Source organism: Chiloscyllium punctatum, chromosome 45 (assembly GCF_047496795.1).
Source record: "Chiloscyllium punctatum isolate Juve2018m chromosome 45, sChiPun1.3, whole genome shotgun sequence".
NCBI classification, from domain to species: Eukaryota; Metazoa; Chordata; class Chondrichthyes; order Orectolobiformes; family Hemiscylliidae; genus Chiloscyllium; species Chiloscyllium punctatum.
Window position 1 is genome coordinate 7,185,746 of NC_092783.1, and position 21,159 is coordinate 7,206,904.

General features: G+C 40.3%; 1 protein-coding gene across 5 annotated transcripts in view; it reads right to left on the reverse strand.

Moving 5' to 3' along the window:
* LOC140467142 (uncharacterized) overlaps positions 1-21,159 on the reverse strand; it is a 99,862-nt gene that overhangs the window by 57,389 nt on the left and 21,314 nt on the right. For all 5 annotated transcript variants that reach the window (XM_072563218.1, XM_072563221.1, XM_072563219.1 and 2 more), the window contains exon 3: positions 16,242-16,533. In XM_072563218.1, coding sequence (XP_072419319.1) covers positions 16,242-16,533 — 292 coding nt within the window. The remainder of the gene's footprint in view (positions 1-16,241; positions 16,534-21,159) is intronic.

A 21,159-nucleotide genomic window follows, 5' to 3' on the forward strand; every position in this document is an offset into this window, starting at 1 on the left:
CTCATGGGATTGAGGTAATATATTACAATAAAATTTTTGTTATCCAGTAAATGCCAAGAACTCAAGCTGGTAAATTAAAAGCGACAGTTTGTCAAAGGATCATACAGCAATCATTCTGCTTTCTTAGGTTTAGCAGTGACCATTATTTCTAATATGCGATCAAAGCATTAATCTTAATTGGTTCTGAATACACCGACATAACTGCTTTCATAGCTTGTTCCCAAGCATCTTTGTGATGTCTTCTGTCAATGATCAGGTAAGAGTTGGCATTGGGCAATTTCCCAGTAACTGAAATACATTTGTACTGGGGTGGACTGTCTAAGTGGGGTGGACATGTTGGTTGGTGGAGTATTATGGTTTGTGAGGTACCACATGACACTAATTTTTCTGTACCATGCTTTGAGAGTTGGAGCATGGACCGAAAACAGAGTAGGAATAGAATGTTTTTAAGATGGCACTGTTTAACTTGTGCTGGGAGAGTGAGGGTGTTGGCAACAAGGATCATGCATTATTTGTATGTTTTCTGTTGATCTAAAACGAATTGGAAAACTAAGCTGTGAATAGGATCCAAAACAGGCTACAAAGAGGTATAAACAATTTAAATAATTGGTGAAGAAGGTTACAAATGGTGTAGATATTTTTAATGATGTGGAGGTGCCAGTGTTGGACTGGGTTGGACAAGGTCAAAAATCACACAACACCAGGTTGTAGTCCAATGGGTTTATTTGAAAACACTCGCTTTCAGAGCATTGCTCCTTCATCAGATGCTGATGAAGTAGCACCTGATGAAGGAGCAGCGCTCCAAAAGCTAATGTTTTCAAATAAACCCGTTGGACCATAATCTGGTGTTGTGTGATTTTTGACTTAGCTATTTTTAAATCCACCTGTTCAGCCATGTTATGATATTCCTCAGGAGCAGATGGGATTTGAGCCCAGCTGTTCTAACCCAGAAGCTGGGAGGCTAGCACTGCACCTGTACAGCCCTGTGGATATGTTATAAGGCATGAAAATGAAGAATTATCCACTTTGGAAAGAAAATGTGGCAAAACAGAATATTATTTATGAGAGATTAGCAAACATGGTTATTCTGAGCACTGTAGGTTTCCTTGCACATGACTTATGAAAAACAAGCATGTCAGTGTAGCAAATATTTAGGAAGGAGCATAGTATATCAGCTGCCTGGCTTGCTGAGTTCTTCCAGCCCCCTACTTGTCAGCCATTATTGCAAGGCAGTTGGAGCATCAGTATAGTGAAATCTTCCATCAATCAGTTATGGTATAATGAGATCTCAAGGGGAATACCATGTTTAGTTTAGCTTTGTTTACTTAAAGATATACTTACCTCAGAATGTGGCAAAAGAAAGCATACCTAGAATGATTCATCGATTGAAGGAGTTGTCCTCTAAAGGGAAGACTCCTAACATAGATGTCTATGCTGGGCGATTCAACAATGATAACGCTGGATATCAGGAGATTCTCTCTGGTTACTGGTAGCTATTATCTGGCACCTGTGTGGCACAAATATCACTTGACACTTAAGTCCAAGTCTGAAAGTTGCCAAGCTCTTGCTAAATATGGGCACAAACATTTTTTTAAAAATGTTATAATGTTCTTATTTTCCCTGTATTTATTAAGTTATTTTAATGCAGTTAATCTTTATTAATACACACTTTTAAGAGGATTTACCCTAAAAATTGCACACTGTTAATAATGGGAGAAATAAAACAAGCTAATGTCATGTCAAAACATTATAAACTTAAATTTAATTAAATAACAAAAAATTGATTTGTATTTTTGTGGGGAAAGTGTCACGAATAAATATATTGAAAATTTTTAAAAACCTTGTCATAATTTAGATTGATTACTTTGGAAAACTTGTTTTAATTAAATATTGTGTTAACACTTTGAATTGATTTAAAAGTACCTCACCCATCTTTTTCTGCACAAAGTACTGCAAACTCTGAGTAGTAGCTAATAAGTTGTAAGTTTTAAGCAAGCCAACATTTGTTAAGGATTAGAGTTCTCCACTGTTTTAAACCAACTGAATGCACATGGAATACTTGGGCTGAACACAACAAAATGGAGTTTGCGTGCTGCACTACACCTCTTTTTATTAGTGCAATATAGTGATATACAAATAAGTAAGGTAATCAGAACATTTGATTAATGTGGCAGCGCCCTAACCTATCAACACACAAACCTGATCTTAGTCTTACCATTGGGCAAATAACATTTGTCCTCTTGACTTATTATTGTTCAAATAGAGGGCAACAATAAGGCAAACACTTTACAAATGATTTAACCAAAAACCAGCCACCAAAGGAAAATAACTCAAAAGAGATGGAATAAACCATTAAAACAAAATCCACATTGTTGAAAAGATTGCTGAATGGTAATTATCAAGGCTATAAAATGACAACAGTGCTTTTGATTCTAAGATTAACAAATTTGGGAATAGGAATATGTATTGTTTCAGATTCGCTCATAGATTAAACTCCAAGTAAAATAAGGTTTAACCAAATGGGTCATAAAGTATTTTGAACTTATACCTTTGGACCGGAATCTCAAATATAGTTTAAAAAGAGATTTAGTTATATTATGATAAGCTGACTCATACTAATATATATTCTTAGTGCTGTCAAGACCCAGCCCTTACATTTATTAAGCTATTATTTTAGTTGAATCCAAGCTGTAGTAAATGTGGAAACTAATACTTGATATACTTAAGAACTTTGTTATGGACTCCCACATTAAAAAGGAGTGGAGATTTAGTTATAGGTGACTGAATGATATTCCTCTATAGCTCACAGAGGAAACTGAGATTAAAGCCATAGTATCACAATGTGAGTTTTTACTTGCTCAATTCAGGACATTATTATAGAATCATTTACATTAGGAGCTGAATCTTATTTTTATTTAGCTAACTCTTAAGTTGAGTTGACTTTTTGGAGGGATTTCTGCTGTAAGATCAAGCAAGTTTCCTTGCTGACCCTTATCAACTCGCTTCATCAACTATCTACCCAACTCCTGGGGAGTATCACATTCAATTCTGGTGGTATCTTGCCTTGCGTTGTTCCCAGAGCAGCTGACCACTCAGTGGATATCTGGTGAAAGACTTGCATTCCTTGCACTCAGGTCTCTTTAAAAAGACCACTGTGCACCCAACGTGCACTGACATTCTGAAGCTACCCTGCTTATCGATGAACAGAATGTGAAGAAATCTGCGAAGGCAAAGCTGGCACTGGGATTCGCTGAGAGAACCATGGAGGTCCTGATCAAGGGATGTAGTGAAGAAGTCCTCTTTACAGTGTATTGTAGAGATAAGCTCAGACTCAGGCAGCCCAGTTTGAGATTACTCCCATCTCCCCCCCCCCCCAAGGCCAGTGCCATTTCCACAAACAAATGGACATCAGCTACATTAGAAGCTCAAATGACCTTTCCACTGATTGGGGTATCTCTATGGACATTTGTAAAGACTGAGACTTTCAGACATGGTTGCTTGCTTGCAGCATGGGCACAGTGTTTGCCACGTAAGCTGATGGCACATAGCACAGGGTGAGATTGATGTAGCACACCACTATATAGAAGATGTCTGTCTCCTTGATGGAGGACTGCTGACCATAAATGGGAATTCCTGATTGCATGACTAATTGGTAAAGCAAGGTTTGGATGATGCATGATTCAGGTAAATATTAAGTAAGCAAGCACTAGGAGACCAACCGAGAAACCCTGAGTGCAGCCTGCTCTAATCTGCATGCTGGAACCCTGTTGATGCATACAAAATGTCCTTGCTGCAGCCACCCAATGCTGGTAATTTTTGTGATTTGCAATTCAAGACTGCTTCAAGAATGTACAACCAGTGTATTGGAGAGATACCATGGTGGTCATGAGAAATTAGCAAATGTTGGATGCTAATATCCAAGGATGAGAGGTGTGTACATCTCGTGCCCCTGGATTGTACTCTACGATCATCTTTGATCATACCCAACGTGGTGGTCCTTCAGAGCAAGCAGTTGCTAAATGTGTCAGATGCAGCTCTAATTTACATTTCCTGATGTCTAGCTTATTTGGCGTGGTTGTTGAGATAGGAAGCTGAATATTGGTGAGTTGGTCTGTTATCATTTAACAAGTTGTAATCCTATATAGCTTAGCACTGAACACATTCCATGCCACCACTGTCTGGAAAACAGAATTCCAAAGGCTAATAAACATCAAAGAAGAAATCACTCCTTATTTCCAACTTAAATATGAGCTATGAGGGAGCAACTGGCCAAAGTTCAATGGTTCAATACCTTAACAGGGAAGACCGTGGAGGAACAATGGCGGATATTTCTGTGTATAATGCAGAAGATGCAGGATCAGTTCATTCCTAAAAGGAAGAAAGATCCCAGGAGGAGACATGGGCGGCCGTGGCTGATGAGGGAAGTAAAGAAACATATAAGGTTAAAAGAGAAAAAGTATAACTTAGCGAAGATAAGCGGGAAAACGGAGGACTGGGAAGCTTTTAAAGAACAACAGAGGATTAGCAAGAAGGAAATACGCAGAGAAAAAATGAGGTACGAAGGTAAACTGGCCAAGAATATAAAGGAGGATAGTAAAAGCTTTTTTAGGTATGTCCAAGGCAAAAAAATGGTTAGGACAAAAATTGGGCCCTTGAAGACAGAAGCAGGGGAATATATTACTGGGAACGAAGAAATGGCAGAGGAATTAAATGGGTACTTCAGATCTGTGTTCACTGGGGAAGACACAAGCAATCTCCCTGAGGTAACAGTGGCTGAAGGACCTGAACTTAAGGGAATTTCTATTTGCCAGGATTTGGTGTTGGAGAGACTGTTAGGTCTGAAGGTTGATAAGTCTCCGGGACCTGATGGCCTGCATCCCAGGGTACTGAAGGAGGTGGCTCGGGAAATCATGGATGCGCTGGTGATTATTTTCCAGAGTTCAATAGATTCGGGGTCGGTTCCTGAGGATTGGAGGGCGGCTAATGTTGTGCCACTTTTTAAAGAAGGGTGGGCGGGAGAAAGCAGGAAATTATAGACCAGTTAGTCTGACCTCAGTGGTGGGAAAGATGCTGGAGTCTATTATAAAGGATGAAATTACGGCACATCTGGATAATAGTAACAGGATAGGACAGAGTCAGCATGGATTTATGAAGGGGAAATCATGCTTGACTAATCTTCTTGAATTTTTTGAGGATGTAACTCGGAAGATGGACGAGGGAGATCCAGTGGATGTAGTGTACCTGGACGTTCAGAAAGCTTTTGATAAAGTCCCACACAAGAGGTTAGTGAGTAAAAGTAGGGCGCACGGGATTGGGGGCAAAGTACTAGATTGGATAGAGAATTGGTTGGCTAATAGGAAACAAAGGGTAGTGATTAACTGCTCCATTTCGAAATGGCAGGCAGTGACCAGTGGGGTACCGCAGGGATCCGTGCTGGGACCGCAGCTTTTTACAATATATGTAAATGATATAGAAGATGGTATCAGCAATAACATTAGCAAATTTGCTGATGACACAAAGCTAGGTGGTAGGGTGAAATGTGATGAGGATGTTAGGGGATTACAGGGTGACCTGGACAAGTTAGGTGAGTGGGCAGATGCATGGCAGATGCAGTTTAATGTGGATAAATGTCTGGTTATCCACTTTGGTGGCAAGAACAGGAGGGCAGATTACTACCTCAATGGTATCAAATTAGGTAAAGGGGCTGTTCAGAGAGATCTGGGTGTTCTTGTCCACCAGTCAATGAAGGCAAGCATGCAGGTACAGCAGGTCGTGAAGAAGGCTAATAGCATGCTGGCCTTCATAACAAGAGGGATTGAGTATAGAAGCAAAGAGGTGCTTCTGCAGCTGTACAGGGCCCTGGTGAGACCACACCTGGAGTACTGTGTACAGTTCTGGTCTCCAAATTTGAGGAAAGACATTCTGGCTATTGAGGGAGTGCAGCGTAGGTTCACGAGGTCAATTCCTGGAATGGCAGGATTGCCTTACACGGAAAGACTGAAGTGACTGGGCTTGTATACCCTTGAGTTTAGAAGACTGAGAGGGGATCTGATTGAAACGTATAGGATTATGAAAGGACTGGACACTCTGGCAGGAGGGAACATATTTCCGTTGATGGGGGAATGCCGAACCAGAGGACACAACTTAAAAATACGGGGTAGACCATTTAGGACAGAGATGAGGAGAAACTACTTCACCCAGAGAGTGGTGGCTGTGTGGAATGCTCTGCCCCAGAGGGCAGTGGAGGCCCAGTCTCTGGATTCATTTAAGAAAGAATTGGATAGAGCTCTTAAAGATAGTGGAGTCAAGGGGTATGGAGATAAGGCTGGAACAGGATACTGATTAGGAATGATCAGCCATGATCATATTGAATGGCGGTGCAGGCTCGAAGGGCAGAATGGCCTACTCCTGCATCTATTGTCTATTGTCTTAAATAGAGCCTCTTTACTTGCCAGCTATACCTCTAATTCACGATTTCCCCATTAGAAAAATATTTTCTCACCATCTACCCTTTCAAGCCCCTTAGAATCTTTTATGTTTCAATCAGATCATTTCTCATATCCTTAAACACTGATGAGTATAGGCCAAACCTTCTATATCTTTTCTCATGTCAGGAATCAACGTAGTGAACTTCCTCCAAACCAGTTCCAGTAAAAAGACAAATACTGGACACAGATGTGATCTCACCAATGCTCTGTCCAGTTATAGCGAGACTTCTCTCCTTTCATACACAAACTTCTTGTAATGAAGGCCAATCCCCCAATTACCTAACTACTTCACGTATCTGCATGCTAATATTTTGGGATTCATGTGCAAAAACACCCTGAGCATCCTGCAGACATTCTCCATTTAAGTAATATTTTGCTTTTCCATTCCTCCTGCCAAGCAGAAAACCTGAAATGTTTCTACATGATACTGTAACTGTCAAAATGTTGCCCACTTATTTCACCTATATCTCCTTGCAGACTTTCTGTATCCTCCCCACAACTGGCTCTGTCACTCATTGGTTCACCAGCAAATTTGGCTACAATACAGTCAGTCTCTTCATTTAATTAAATATAAATCATAAATCTATATCATAGATTCAAAATAATCCATACTAAACTCTTGAATCTACACAGTTTGCCAACCCTCAAATAACTCATTCATTTCAACTCACTGTTCTCTATCAGTTTCCCAATCCTCTATCCATCCCAATGTACCAGTCTGAGTTATTAACTTGTATAGTAACATTTTAATATTGAGTCATATTGATTTGATACAATTTGACCCATTGTGTCCATGCCAGCTTCTTGGTGGAGCCATCCAATTATCCCAACATCTGTGCTGTTTTGCCAATAGCTTGTTAACCAACAAATTAACTTCTACTGTTATTTTATACTGCATATATTAAGAAATTTTTTTGATTTTACCTTCTAATCTAACATTTTCAGCACTTCCTCTTCCAGCCTGAAAAACTGAGGCTCATTATCTGAATACTTCAAACATGGAGGAGAACATCAGCAGACACCAACTCCAAGGCAAAACTCAAGAGCTTCATGGAATACTTTGGAACAGCACTTACCAGGCGAGTTGAATCACATTTCATAAGCTCAGAACCATTCAAGTCAAAAGGATGCCGTTTAACTGGTACCCATTCAAAACCTTAAACATGAATTACTCTCCAGTGTTGAAGCACAGTCAAAGCAGTGCATACTATCTACAAGATACTGAAGGAACTCAATAATTCTCCCTCCAAAACACCTTATAACGCCACAACTTCTGCCTACAGTAACAGCAGCAGAAGCATAGAAACACCCTCCACTTGCAGATTTTTCTCCAATTCACACACTTTGCTGATTTGGAACTACATCGCTGTTCCTTCACTGTCATTGGTACAAAATCCTGGAACTCTGCTGAACCATCACTGTACATATGAATTCATCATAAGGACTGCAACAGTTCAAGAAGCCAGATCACCGCAGTGTGAAGGTTATTTAGCATCAGGCAGCTAGTGCTAACTTAGTCAGTAAAGCCACATGCCACTGATGATTCTTAAGAAATGACATAGATAAGTAATAAATCAGCAAGCAGATAAACCAAGAGATAACCTTAAATGATTAGACTGGCATTAATGAGGATTACCAAATTCCTGACAAATACAGAGAAGGTGCCTCTTGATTTTGGACTAAGTTATATGCTGAAGGCAACAGTTATCGTAATGATTTAGAACATAGAACATAGAACATAGAACAATACAGCACAGAACAGGCCCTTCGGCCCACGATGTTGTGCCAAACTTCTATCCTAGATTAAGCACCCATCCATGTACCTATCCAAATGCCGCTTAAAGGTCGCCAATGAATCTGACTCTACCACTCCCTCGGGCAGCGCATTCCATGCCCCCACCACTCTCTGGGTAAAGAACCCACCCCTGACATCTCCCCTATACCTTCCACCCTTCACCTTAAATTTATGTCCCCTTGTAACACTATGTTGTACCCGGGGAAAAAGTTTCTGACTGTCTACTCTATCTATTCCTCTGATCATCTTATAAACCTCTATCAAGTCACCCCTCATCCTTCGCCGTTCCAACGAGAAAAGGCCGAGAACTCTCAACCTATCCTCGTACGACCTACTCTCCATTCCAGGCAACATCCTGGTAAATCTTCTCTGCACCCTCTCCAAAGCTTCCACATCTTTCCTAAAGTGAGGTGACCAGAACTGCACACAGTACTCCAAATGAGGCCTAACCAAAGTCCTGTACAGCTGCAACATCACCTCATGACTCTTGAATTCAATCCCTCTGCTAATGAACGATAATACTCCATAGGCCTTCTTACAAACTCTATCCACCTGAGTGGCAACCTTCAAAGATCTATGTACATAGACCCCAAAGATCCCTCTGTTCCTCCACCTGACCAAGAACCCTACCATTAACCCTGTATTCCGCATTCTTATTTGTTCTTCCAAAATGGACAACCTCACACTTGGCAGGGTTGAACTCCATCTGCCACTCCTCAGCCCAGCTCTGCATCATATCTAAGTCCCTCTGCAGCCGACAATAGCCCTCCTCACTGTCCACAACTCCACCTATCTTTGTATCATCTGCAAATTTACTGACCCACCCTTCGACTCCCTTATCTAAGTCATTAATAAAAATTACAAACAGCAGAGGACCCAGAACTGATCCCTGCGGAACTCCACTTGTAACTGGACTCCATGCTGAATATTTACCATCTACCACCACTCTCTGACTTCGACCGGTTAGCCAGTTTTCTATCCAATTGGCCAAATTTCCCTCTATCCCATGCCTCCTGACTTTCCGCATAAGCCTACCATGGGGAACCTTATCAAATGCCTTACTAAAATCCGTGTACACTACATCCACTGCTCTACCCTCATCCACATGCTTGGTCACCTCCTCGAAGAATTCAATAAGACTTGTAAGGCAAGACCTACCCTTCACAAATCCGTGCTGGCTGTCCCTAATCAAGCAGTGTCTTTCCAGATACTCGTAAATCCTATCCCTCAGTACCCTTTCCATTACTTTGCCTACCACAGAAGTAAGACTAACTGACCTGTAATTCCCGGGGTTATCCCTATTCCCTTTTTTGAACAGGGGCACAACATTCGCTACTCTCCAGTCCCCTGGTACCACCCCAGTTGCCAGTGAAGACGAGAAGATCATTGCCAACGGTACTGCAATTTCCTCTCTTGCTTCCCACATAATCCTAGGATATATCCCGTCAGGCCCGGGGGACTTGTCTATCCTCAAGTTGTTCAAAATGTCCAACACATCTTCCTTCCTAACAGGTATCTCTTCTAGCTTATCAGTCCGTTTCACACTCTCCTCTTCAACAATACGGTCCCTCTCGTTCGTAAATACTGAAGAGAAGTACTTGTTCAAGACCTCTCCTATCTCTTCCGACTCAATACACAGTCTCCCACCACTGTCCTTGATCGGACCTACCCTCGTTCTCGTCATTCTCAGGTTTCTCACATACGCATAGAATGCCTTGGGGTTATCCTTGATCCTATCCGCCAGGGATTTTTCATGCTCTCTCTTAGCTCTCCTAATCCCTTTCTTCAGGTCCCTTCTGGCTATCCTGTATCCCTCCACTGCTCTGTCTGAACCTTGTTTCCTCAACCTTATGTAAGCCTCCTTCTTCCTCTTTACTAGACATTCAACCTCCCTCGTCAACCAAGGCTCCCTCACACGACCATTTCTTTCCTGCCTGATTTAGATTACTTACAGTGTGGAAACAGGCCCTTCAGCCCAACAAGTCCACACCGATCAGCTGAAGCACAACCCACCCAGACCCATTCCCCTACATCTAACACTACGGGCAATTTAGCGTGAACAATTCACCTAACCTGCACATTTTTTTTTGGACTGTGGGAGGAAACCGGAGCACTCGGAAGAAACCCACACAGACACGGGGAGAATGTGCAAACTCCACACAGTCAGTCAGTCACCTGAGGTGGGAATTGAACCCAGGTCTCTGACACTGTGAGGCAGCAGTGCTAACCACTGTGCCATAATGCTATTAATTACTTTGAGAATTCTATGCAAAACTGTGAAGACATGCTTATTCACAAAGGAACTGACAGTTAGAAGATGGAGAAAGCTGTACAATGGAACATTTAACACCTTCACGCCGAGTAATGCATAGACAAGAGAGGGTTGAAATTCTTGAACCTTGACACTGGGGGGTATATATTGCTCTTCATGTAAAGATACTCAAAACTCTGTGTAGCTGTATTCCCATTCTATAATTTGTGGGGATCATTAGGTGTAGAGAGAATAGAGCTAATCGTGTGTCTGCAACGGGCAATGGCCATCACAAATAACAACTGCAAACGAGATCCGAAGTGGTGTTTCTGACCTCCTGTCTTGATTTTATGGAAATAGGAGCTCAACCTGCAGTACTAAAGAAAATTGAATATAATAATAGTGTTAGCTTTTCTATTTTAAACAATTTCCATATCATTGATCTCCACATTCTTATGTTCTGTGGTAGTTTAGAAGTAATCAAAGCTTCTGTCTGTTAATCTCGAATGGTTGAAGTCCATTAGCAGTTTCAGGCATGAGTTTTCATGACCTCACCACCTTATGAACCTCCGTTAGACCATCTTTAATGATGTCTTTTATCCAGGCAGAACAGTTCTTCTTTCTCTAGATGTTACTTTACAATTCTGATCTTTGACAATGGGGATTAGCCTCACGATACCTCCAATGTTAAATGGCTCCTTTGGAGGTTCTTATGTTGCTCATGCTGATCATATGGCACAGTGGTTACAATCCAACCAATGGACCAGAGGTTGAGACATCAATCCACACCTCAGAACCTGACAGCAATGAAAACTGGTCTCACAACATGACCAAAAAGGCCGATAAGCAATCTGTAAATCGTTCTGTTATGACTGTGGCAGACAGTAAGGTGTGAAGTTTTCCTGGTCAGCCTGAACTGTTTCCTCCAAATCACTAACCATCTGTATCCTCTGCAACTTTGGGAATTTCTGAATCTAGGCAATTTGTGCAAGTTTGAAACTATAATGGTCCCAACACCCTGTTCACATTACTGAGTAATTCTCTCTTCCCCCAATCCTCACCAGACTTAATAATGCTAAACAAGTACGCGTTGTTTTCATATTTTTATATACATCTCCAGAGATTGCCATGAAGGTTCCAGTTTAGCTAATAGCCTTTGATGTGAAACTTTGTAAAATGCCTTTTAAATGTCTGGAAGCTGAAAATTTCATACTGTTCATATCACCCAGAAGAAAAGACAGTACCATACTGACGGACATTCAACAAGGTTATCCTGCAATCATAATGTGTTCCAGGTTAAGAAGGTGAGGCTCAGACTTCTGCACTTCAACAAGAGGAAGTAATGTCCTCGAGAGTTAATAAATTGGCCAGTGGCTTTGCCAGTGCCAGAACTGATCACAGCTGCTGAGACTTCAAGTGGGCTTGTGACAAAGATCAGTCATGATAGATGAACCCAGTTATGTATGGAGTTTTGAACAGGGAAGGATTGGCTAGTCAAGGCAGGAAGGCCATCTAGGAAAGAATAAAAGCGAACAACATGTTGAGGGAGCTGTCCTCTCAATATGCAAAACACACAACTTACATCCAATCTCCAGAGAATATCCCCCATCCCCTTATATCATTTTTAAAATAATGGTGGCCAGGCCATTGTTTTTTAATACCTGCTCAGCTGCAAGGTTATGAGATCGGATTGGTTGTAGGCAGGAGCTGGTGGGCTAGCCACACTTCATATTTTACATGACACCAGCTTCCCACCACCACCTAACTGGGAGCCATCAAATCCAAGCCAAGATTTGTCATGTATTAAAATTTATGATTTCTCCTCAAACTCATGAAAGTGGATTAGGCAGGAACTGCTCATTAAATCAATGTCGATGGTTGTAAATTGCATTATTACACTGGACTGTACATAATCTTACTTCTGGTAATTGATTCCATTATTTCATTTGCATTGATCAAGAGTAGCAAATTAAAACCTACGAGCCTCTTCCATCATTCATTCTAATGATAACTGGGCTGCACCTGAGCTCCATCTGTCCATCTTCATTCTCTATCCTTGATACCTTTTACTGAAACTATAATCAATCAATCATTCTCCTTGTTGGAAATGGCAGGAGCTAACAAAGCCTTTTCCATTAGAGTTTTTGATAACCTTATATTGTGTTCGTAATCAGTCATCAGTCATATTGCACCTTTTAGGATTTTCATTTCATCTTCGACTGTCCCCTTACCAATGTAGACCTACAGCTGGAAATCACTAATTATTGCAATTTTATCTTTTTTGTAACATTTATGCTTTGCTTTTGATCTTCAAGAAAACCTGAACCAAATTCCTACTTTTAAACATAGATTTAACTTGAGTGAATGTGTTCTAATGAAGTCAAAATTAATCAATTATGTAATCCATAGTAATATTTTAAAATTAAACACTTGCGCCCTATTCCCAAGGATAATTTTGTCAGAATTTTCTTTCTCCCTGACTTTTTTCTCAAAAGTTATTTTGCATTTATATAAAAAGAATGCCCTTACTGAACTAACTTTGAATTACATACCTTGACACCGATTAGCGCTAAACCCTGTGGACAGTCAAATGGAGTTTGATTGAAGGGTAATATTTGTGTAAAGAGACATCACCAAGAATGATCAGCAACTTAAGTACATAGATTTTGACAAGCCTAGGAATTAATGGCTCTTGTTTCTTTCAAACCTAGGAGTTTGGGAAATTCTGAATAAAGCCTCAGAAGACTGGAATAAATTCAATTTATTCAGAGTGGAATTGCTTCCAGAAGTTAATACTGCAGCCAAGTGATCAATAATCACTGAGGATTAGGAAGGGAAGGGGATGAAGGTAGATTGATATACTGGAGAATCTACTCCCATGCAAGACTATTCAGTGACTTAGTGATGTGTGCACCAAACGTTTATTCTTCCATTTTAGGGCTCTGTCATGGATAGTCCAGTTTCTGATTATTCCATTCCAAAACAAGGAAAGTAATGTGCTTTAATAAATTTGCATGCATTTCTAAGTACAGACACAACACAAATTGCTTTCTTTCCTTTCAATCAAGTTATTGTTTCTTCTTTATTTTTATTTCAGCTTCTTTATGATAGCTTCACATACTACTTATAAATGATAATGTAAGTTATCAATACATTCAATAAACCTTGCTATTTTAACACATTACCAGGTATTTTTACACATTCCTGTCATGTCCAAATAAGGTTCCAGGTTTTAATGAGACTCTGACAGGGACTCTTATGCTACACCTTTATCCAACTTTGCAGAATAATGCATGATATAAGCCTCCATAAAGTCATAGAGATGTACAGCACGGAAACAGACCCATCGGTCCTGGTCATCCATGCTGAGCAGATATCCTAAACTGATCGAGTCCCATTTGCCAGCATTTAGCTCATGTCCCTCTAAAATTCTTCCTATTCATTTTTCCATTCAGATGTCTTTTAAATATTGTAGTTGTACCAGCTTCCACCACTTCCTCTGGCAACTCATTCTATACATGCACGGTGCATTAAAAAGCTGCCCCGTAGGACCCTTTTAAATCTTTCCCCTCTCACCTTAAACCTATGCCATCTAGTTTTTCACTCCCCTTTCCTGGGGAAAATATCTTGTCCATTCACCCCATCCATGTCTCCCACGATTTTATAAACCCTGATAAAAGGTCCCCCTCAGTCTCTGATGCTCCAAGGAAAGTAGACCCAAAACTATTCAAATTCCACCTACAGCTCAAACCCTCCAACCCTGGCAACATCCTTGTAAATCTCTTCTGAACCCTTGCAAAGTTAACAACATCGTTCCTACAGCAGGAAGGCCAGAAATGTACACAACATTCCAAAAAACAGCCAACTAAAGTCCTGTACTGCCACAAAATGACTTTTTAAACTCCTACACTCAATAGACTGACCAATAACGGCAAGTGTACCAAATGTCATCTTCACTATCCTGTCTACCTTTGACTCCACTTTCAAGGAAATATGAACCTGCACTCCAAGGTCTCTTTGTTCAGCAACCCACCCCAGGACCTTACCATCAATTGGATAAGTTTGCCTTTTTAAAATGCAGCACCTCACATTATCTGGATTAAACTCCATCTGCCACTCCTCAGCCCATTAGCCCATCTGATCAAGATCCCATAGTACTCGGAGGTAGCCTTCTTTGCTGTCCACTGCACCTCCAATTTTGGTGTCATCTGCAAATATACTAACTAAATCTCCTATGTTCACATCCAAATCATTTATATAAATTATGAAAAGCAGTGGACCCTGCACCAGTCCTGCTGGCACATTACTGGTCACAGGCCTCCAGTTCAAAAAGCAACCCTCCACCACTACCCTCTGTCTTCTATTTTCTAGCCAATTTTGCATCCAAGTGGCTAGTTCTCCCTGTATGCCATGTAATCTAATCTTGTAACCAGTCTATTATACAGAAGTTCACTGCCTTACTGAAGTTTGTACAGACAAAGTCCTTCATCAATCCTCTTAATCACTCCTTCAAAAAAAAAACTCCATCACGTTAGAGAGATGTGATTTCCTACACACACAGCCATGTTGGTTATCCCTAATCAGTCCATGCCTTTCCAAATATATGCAAATCCTGTCCCTCAGGATTCCCTCCAACAACTTGCCTTCCACTTAAGTCAGGCTCACAGGTATATAGTTGCCCGACGTTTCCTTGCCACCTTTCTTAAATAATGGCACCACGTTAGCCAACCTCCAACCTTCCAGCACCTCACCTGTGACTATCAATGATACAAATCTCAGCAAGGGGTCCAGCATCACTTCCCTAGCTTCCCTCAAAGTTCTAGGGCATACTGATCAGGCCCCACCTTTATGCATGTTAAGACAACCAGCAACCTTCCCCCCCCCGCCCCATAACAGAAACCTTTTAAGATATCACTATTTTTTTCCCCAAAGTTCTCTAGCTTCCATGTCCTTCTCCAAAGTAAACACTGAAGCAAAATACATGTTTAGTATCTCACCCATCTCCTGCTGTTTCAAACATAGGTGGCCTTGCTGATATTTAAGGGCCCTATTCTCTACTAAGTTACTCTTTTGTTCTTAATTTATTTGTAGAAATTCTTTGGATTCTTCTTAACCCTATTTGCCATAGCTATCTCATATCCCCTTGTTGCCCTCCTGATTCCCTCTTAAATATATCCTACTGCCCTTATACACCTCTCAATCTTTCTAAAACAGAGTCATCAGATTAACGCAAAAAAAATGCATTCAATGCTGAGTAAATAATCACCTCCATGCCACTTTTATACGAGTTTTCATGTTTACATTTCTCATCTTCTACTGGTTAATACTTTGCAAAATGTATTGCTATACCTGCTGACTCTGTGATGATCCCAAACGGATTTGGTGTAGTGCAGTATATTCAGGCTACTTCATCTGTCCTAAGATCATGCATTGTCAATGAGAAAGACTCCAGTTTGAAGAGGAAATTACTGTCCATTTTCTCCATACTTTAAGTTTCAAGATAATAAAACTTCCAGTATAAAATTTATCACCATCAACAGCGCTGCTAATAGCTCAATTCTTAGTATTGTCTAATGATACAGTGGGTTTGTTAATTTGTGTAACAAATAAAAACAGAAGATAAAAGCTTTAAAACAAAGCTTTCAAATTTAGGTAAACTGTTCTGTATATCAGCTTGAGTATTAATTATGGTAAGAATGACACTCACCTTAATTGTGAGTTCATCGATTTTCTTTCTACAATCTTCATCGGATTTCTTCCACTGTGCATCATTGACCGCTTTCTGCATACCTGGCTTCTGATTTTCATTCTCCTGCTTGCTTGTGCTTTCCTTTTCAACTTCTGTCTCAGAGGCGAACTTTGCTAATTTCAGACTCTGCAAAGTTTCTCGTTGATGGCGTCTTTTGTCCTCTTCTCTTCTTCTCAGCATTTCAGCAAATGCTATGGTTTCATCCTCCAAGCTTGGCGATGACGTTTCTTCTTGGTCATTAAACAGGGTGCTTAATCAGAAATGGAAAATAAGTGTTTAAACACTGATTTATTGGACGAAAGATATTTATGTTGTAAATTCATTCCCCCAAATTGACCATAATTCATGATGGATTTCAAAAGACCAGGAGCAATCATTTCCTGTCCCGCAGTACCTTGTAATAACTTTGCTACACAACTGTTCATTGTTTAACTTTCCTGCAAAATTATGTCAATAAAAATCACCTGACAATTAAAGTTGTGCTACTTGAATTGTTTCACCGGCCAGAGCGGAATAACTGACAGGCCACCAGACTCTAAAAATTTATATTAATGTTTTTACTAGATGTTTAGAGACTTCCAACAGTAACATTTAAATTAGTGAAAACTGTAACTGTTTTTAAATAAGTTATAGGTCTAGTTATATTGACACAGTTATACAGCAACTCAGAATGGAGTAATATTTTAATTAAAGCTGCAGGAACCATATCTTAAATCACTTGCATTGGATAATTTGTAGGCTGTAATGTGGTGTCATGTCATGATAAAAAGTAAATGATTTGTTGAGTATAACCTAGCACAAAAGTTTCAAATGGATTTTTGATTTAAAATTCTAACAGGCCAGAACAGAGGTTGATGTACAGCTCCCTGTTGCCATGGGAGTATGGACAGTTTTAATACTGTCAGGAATGTGGGTATTGCTGGCTAAAGCAGTATTTATTGCCTGTTCCTAATTACTCTGTAGAAAGCAATTGTAAGCCACCTTCTTGAACTGCTGCAGTCCACATGGTGAAAAATTTCCATAGTGCTGTTAGGACAGAAGATCGAGAATTTTAACTCCACAACAGTGAGGGATCGACAATATATTTCCAAGTCAGGAACGTGTGTGGTTTGGAGGGGAATGTGCAGGCGGTGACAAGGCAATTAATCTACTGCCCTTGTCCTTCTGGACAGAGATCTCAGATTTGTAAGGCACCGCTGAAAGAGCGTGAGTGAGTTGCTGTGCTGCTTCTTGTATCTGGTACACACTGGCACCAGTGTGCAGCAGTGCTGATGGGGGTGACTGTTGAAGATGTTAGATGGGGTGCCAATCAAGCAATCTGCTTTGTCCTGGATGCCATTAAGCTTCTGGAGTGCACCAACTCTCAAGGCACAGGAGAGCAGCAAGTGGGTTCACCCCGAAATTCCCCAAATTTGCCAGGAAAATTCATCCAAAGTGATGACTCAGAGAAGGTTGCCCCCATGCTCAAACATATGAAGTAGGAACAGTCAGCCATTCAAACTTGTGCTGCTATTCAATAAGGTCAGGTCTGATCTGATTTTAACATGAACTCTACATTCTTGCGTATCCCTGATAACATTTCATCTCTTTCCTTATCAAAAATGTATCTGCCTTAAGGCCATAACAAATACCATAAGATACAGGAGCTGAATTAGGACATTCAACCTATTGGGTCTGCTCTGCCATTCGGTAATGGGTGATATTTTTCTCAATCCCATTCTCCTCCCTTCTCCTCATAATCCTTGAATCCATACCAAGAGCTTATCTGTCTCTGTCATAAATTCACTCAACGACTTGGTTTCCATAGCCCACTGCGGTCATGAGTTCCACAGAGTCACCCACGTTCTGGCTGAAGAAATTCCTCTTCATCTCAGTTCTAAAGGGTCATCCCTTCACTTTGAGGCTGTTCCCTTGGTTCCTATTCCTACTAGTGAAAATATCTTCTCCATGTCCACTGTATCCAAGCCTCTCAGTATTGAATAAGGTTTCAGTCAAATCCTCCCTCACCTTTCTAAACTCTAACGAGTACAGACAGATTCCCCAAACGTTTCTCATCTGACAAGACTTTAATTCCTGGGATCAATCTTACAGAACTCCTCTGGACCCAATCCAATCTTTCCTTAGAGTCAGGACACAAAACTGCTCACAATAGTCCAAATGTGGTCTGACAAAGTCGCAGTGATACATCGCTGTTCTGATTTGAGACCTCACAAAATGCATTCCAACATTACATTTGCGTTTCTAACTGCCAACTGAATCTGCATGTTTACTAAAAGAACTGTGAACTAGGACTCCCAAGTCCCTTTGCATTTCAGATTTCTGAGGTCTTTCCTCATTTAGAAAATGATCTATGCCTCCATTCCTCAGTGACAGTGTCGGACAGGGATGTACAATGCTAAAATAAAAATCACACAACACCAGATTATAGTCCAACAAGTTTATTTGGAAGTACTAGCTTTCACAGCACTGCTCATTCATCAGCTAACTAGTGAGGCAGGATCATGAGACATAGAATTTATAGCAAAAGATCACAGTGTCATGTACTTAAAATGATATACTGAACAAACTTAGGTTGCATGACAATGCGATCATCTGCTAGAAATTCTGTGTCTTATGATCCTGCCCCACTAGTTACCTGATGAAGGAGTGATGCTATGAAAGCTAGTAATTCCAGATAAACCTGTTGGACTATAACTTGGTGATGTCCTCCTAATAAAGTTCATAACCACAAACTTTAGCACATGGTATTCCATCAGGCACTTCTTTACGCACGCTCCTAGCATGTCCAAGTCCTTGTGCAGCCTCCCCCGCTTCCTCAACACTACCTGCATCCTTTTAAAACATTTTGAAAAGTTCTAATCCTTCAGTGTAACATGGGGAGGTGGTAGCATTGTAGTATTGTCACTAGACTACTAATCCATGAAGTTCTGGGGGCGTAGGTTTGAATCTCATAATGGCAGACTGTGAAATCGGATTTCATTAAATAAAGGTCTGAAATTAAATTCTGGATGAATAGCAGCTATTTAACCACTGCCAATTGTCATTAGTCAACCAGATGAGGCTTTTTCTAAAAAGTCCCTTAAGGAATGAAATGTACTGTCTGACATATGAATGCAGACCCACAGTAATGTGATTGATTCTTAGCTTTCTTTTAAAAATGGCATCTGTTATTGCATCTGCAGCACTGCAATCAAATTAAAGGAACATGAAGAGAGTCTTGTCAAGAAAGAATTTCTGATAATGGAAGTGAAAAAAAAATTACTAAAACAAAATCTGGGGGAGGCAACAGCCCAGTGGCATTATCACTGGACTGTTAATTCAGACACCCAGGTAATGTTTTAGGTTCAAATCCTGCCTCAGCAGATGCCGGAATTTGAATTCAATAAATATCTGTAATTAAGAGTTGTATGATGAACATGAATCTACTGTCGATTGTCAGAAAAACCCATCTGGTTCACTAGTGTCCTTCAGGGAAGGAAACTGCTACCTCTACTTGGTCTGGCCTACATGTGACTCCAGACACACTGCAATGTGATTGATTTTACCTGCCCTCTGGGCAATTCGGGATGGACAGTAAATGGTGACTTAGCCAGTAACACCCTCAACCCATGAATGAAGAATAAAAAATGGAAAGCTATTCAGTTTCAAGAGCAATTACAGACAGACAATAGTTACTGGCTTTACCGCAATGCCCAAAGCATATGAGATTTTTTTTTAAAGTTAATCTAGCTGATTATAGACAGAATTGAGCCTTTTGGAATGCAGGACTGGTGAAACTTATTTTATTCATTGACACACAAGGGCCTGGTAGTACCTTAGGTAGAATGAAAGTGAGCCATTCTACCTTACAAAGTCAGGTTGATCTATTTCCTGTATTAAAAACATATTTGGCCAATGTTAGTGCTCCATACAAGCCATTTCACATTGCACTTTGTGTGGCCATAGAATCACAGAATGGTTATATTGTGGCAGGAAGCTGCTTCACCCATTGTGTTTATGCTGACCCTCTGAAGGAGCAAATCAACTAATGCCACTTTGCTGCCTTTCTTTCCCCATTAACCTGAGTCTTTTCTTTTTCAGACAGACAATGAAGGCCTTGATTGACCTGCCTCCATCATATTCTCAGACATGGCAGACTAGCTCATAAGCATTTATTACAGGAGAAAAAGTCTTTCTCATTTTGCTATTGCATTTCTGAGCAATTATACACATGATATTTTTATTATGTCATTCACTGCATAAGACATGAAGTGGTATGTTGTGCATGGAGCCTATAAGGGTCCATGTGCTGGAGGGGGAGATGTTAAGTTAGTATGGAAGGAATCTGATGCGTGGGAAATGATGGGGAAGTAGTACAGCATGAATTGTCACAGAGGGCAAGTAGGGACATGCCTAAAACCTTTTAAAAAATACCATTCAAATGATTCCTAAATCAGACTACATTTCACAGTTCTTCTGAGGTACAGTTACCATAGATTATCCCATAGGGGTCTGTGCCTTAATTTTTATCAATGACTTCGATGAAGGGAGTGAAGACAGATGACAAGTTATATCAGAAAAGTATGTCATGCAGAAGATATATGAGGATATAGATAGGTTGAGTGAGTGCATGGAATATAATGCGAGAAAAAATGAAGTTATTCACTTTGGCAAGAAGAATAAAAAAAGCAGAATATCACATAAAAAGGGAATGATTGTGGAAACCGAAAGGAAAGAAAGATTTAGGTGCCCTAGTACATGAATAATAAAAGGTTAACATGCAGGTGCAGCAAGTATTCAATAAGACTGACATACATTCCTTTATTACAGGAGGAAAAGTCCAGGTCTTAAGACTTTATTTCCAAATTGCTGATATTCTTTGTAGGATTCCAGTTTT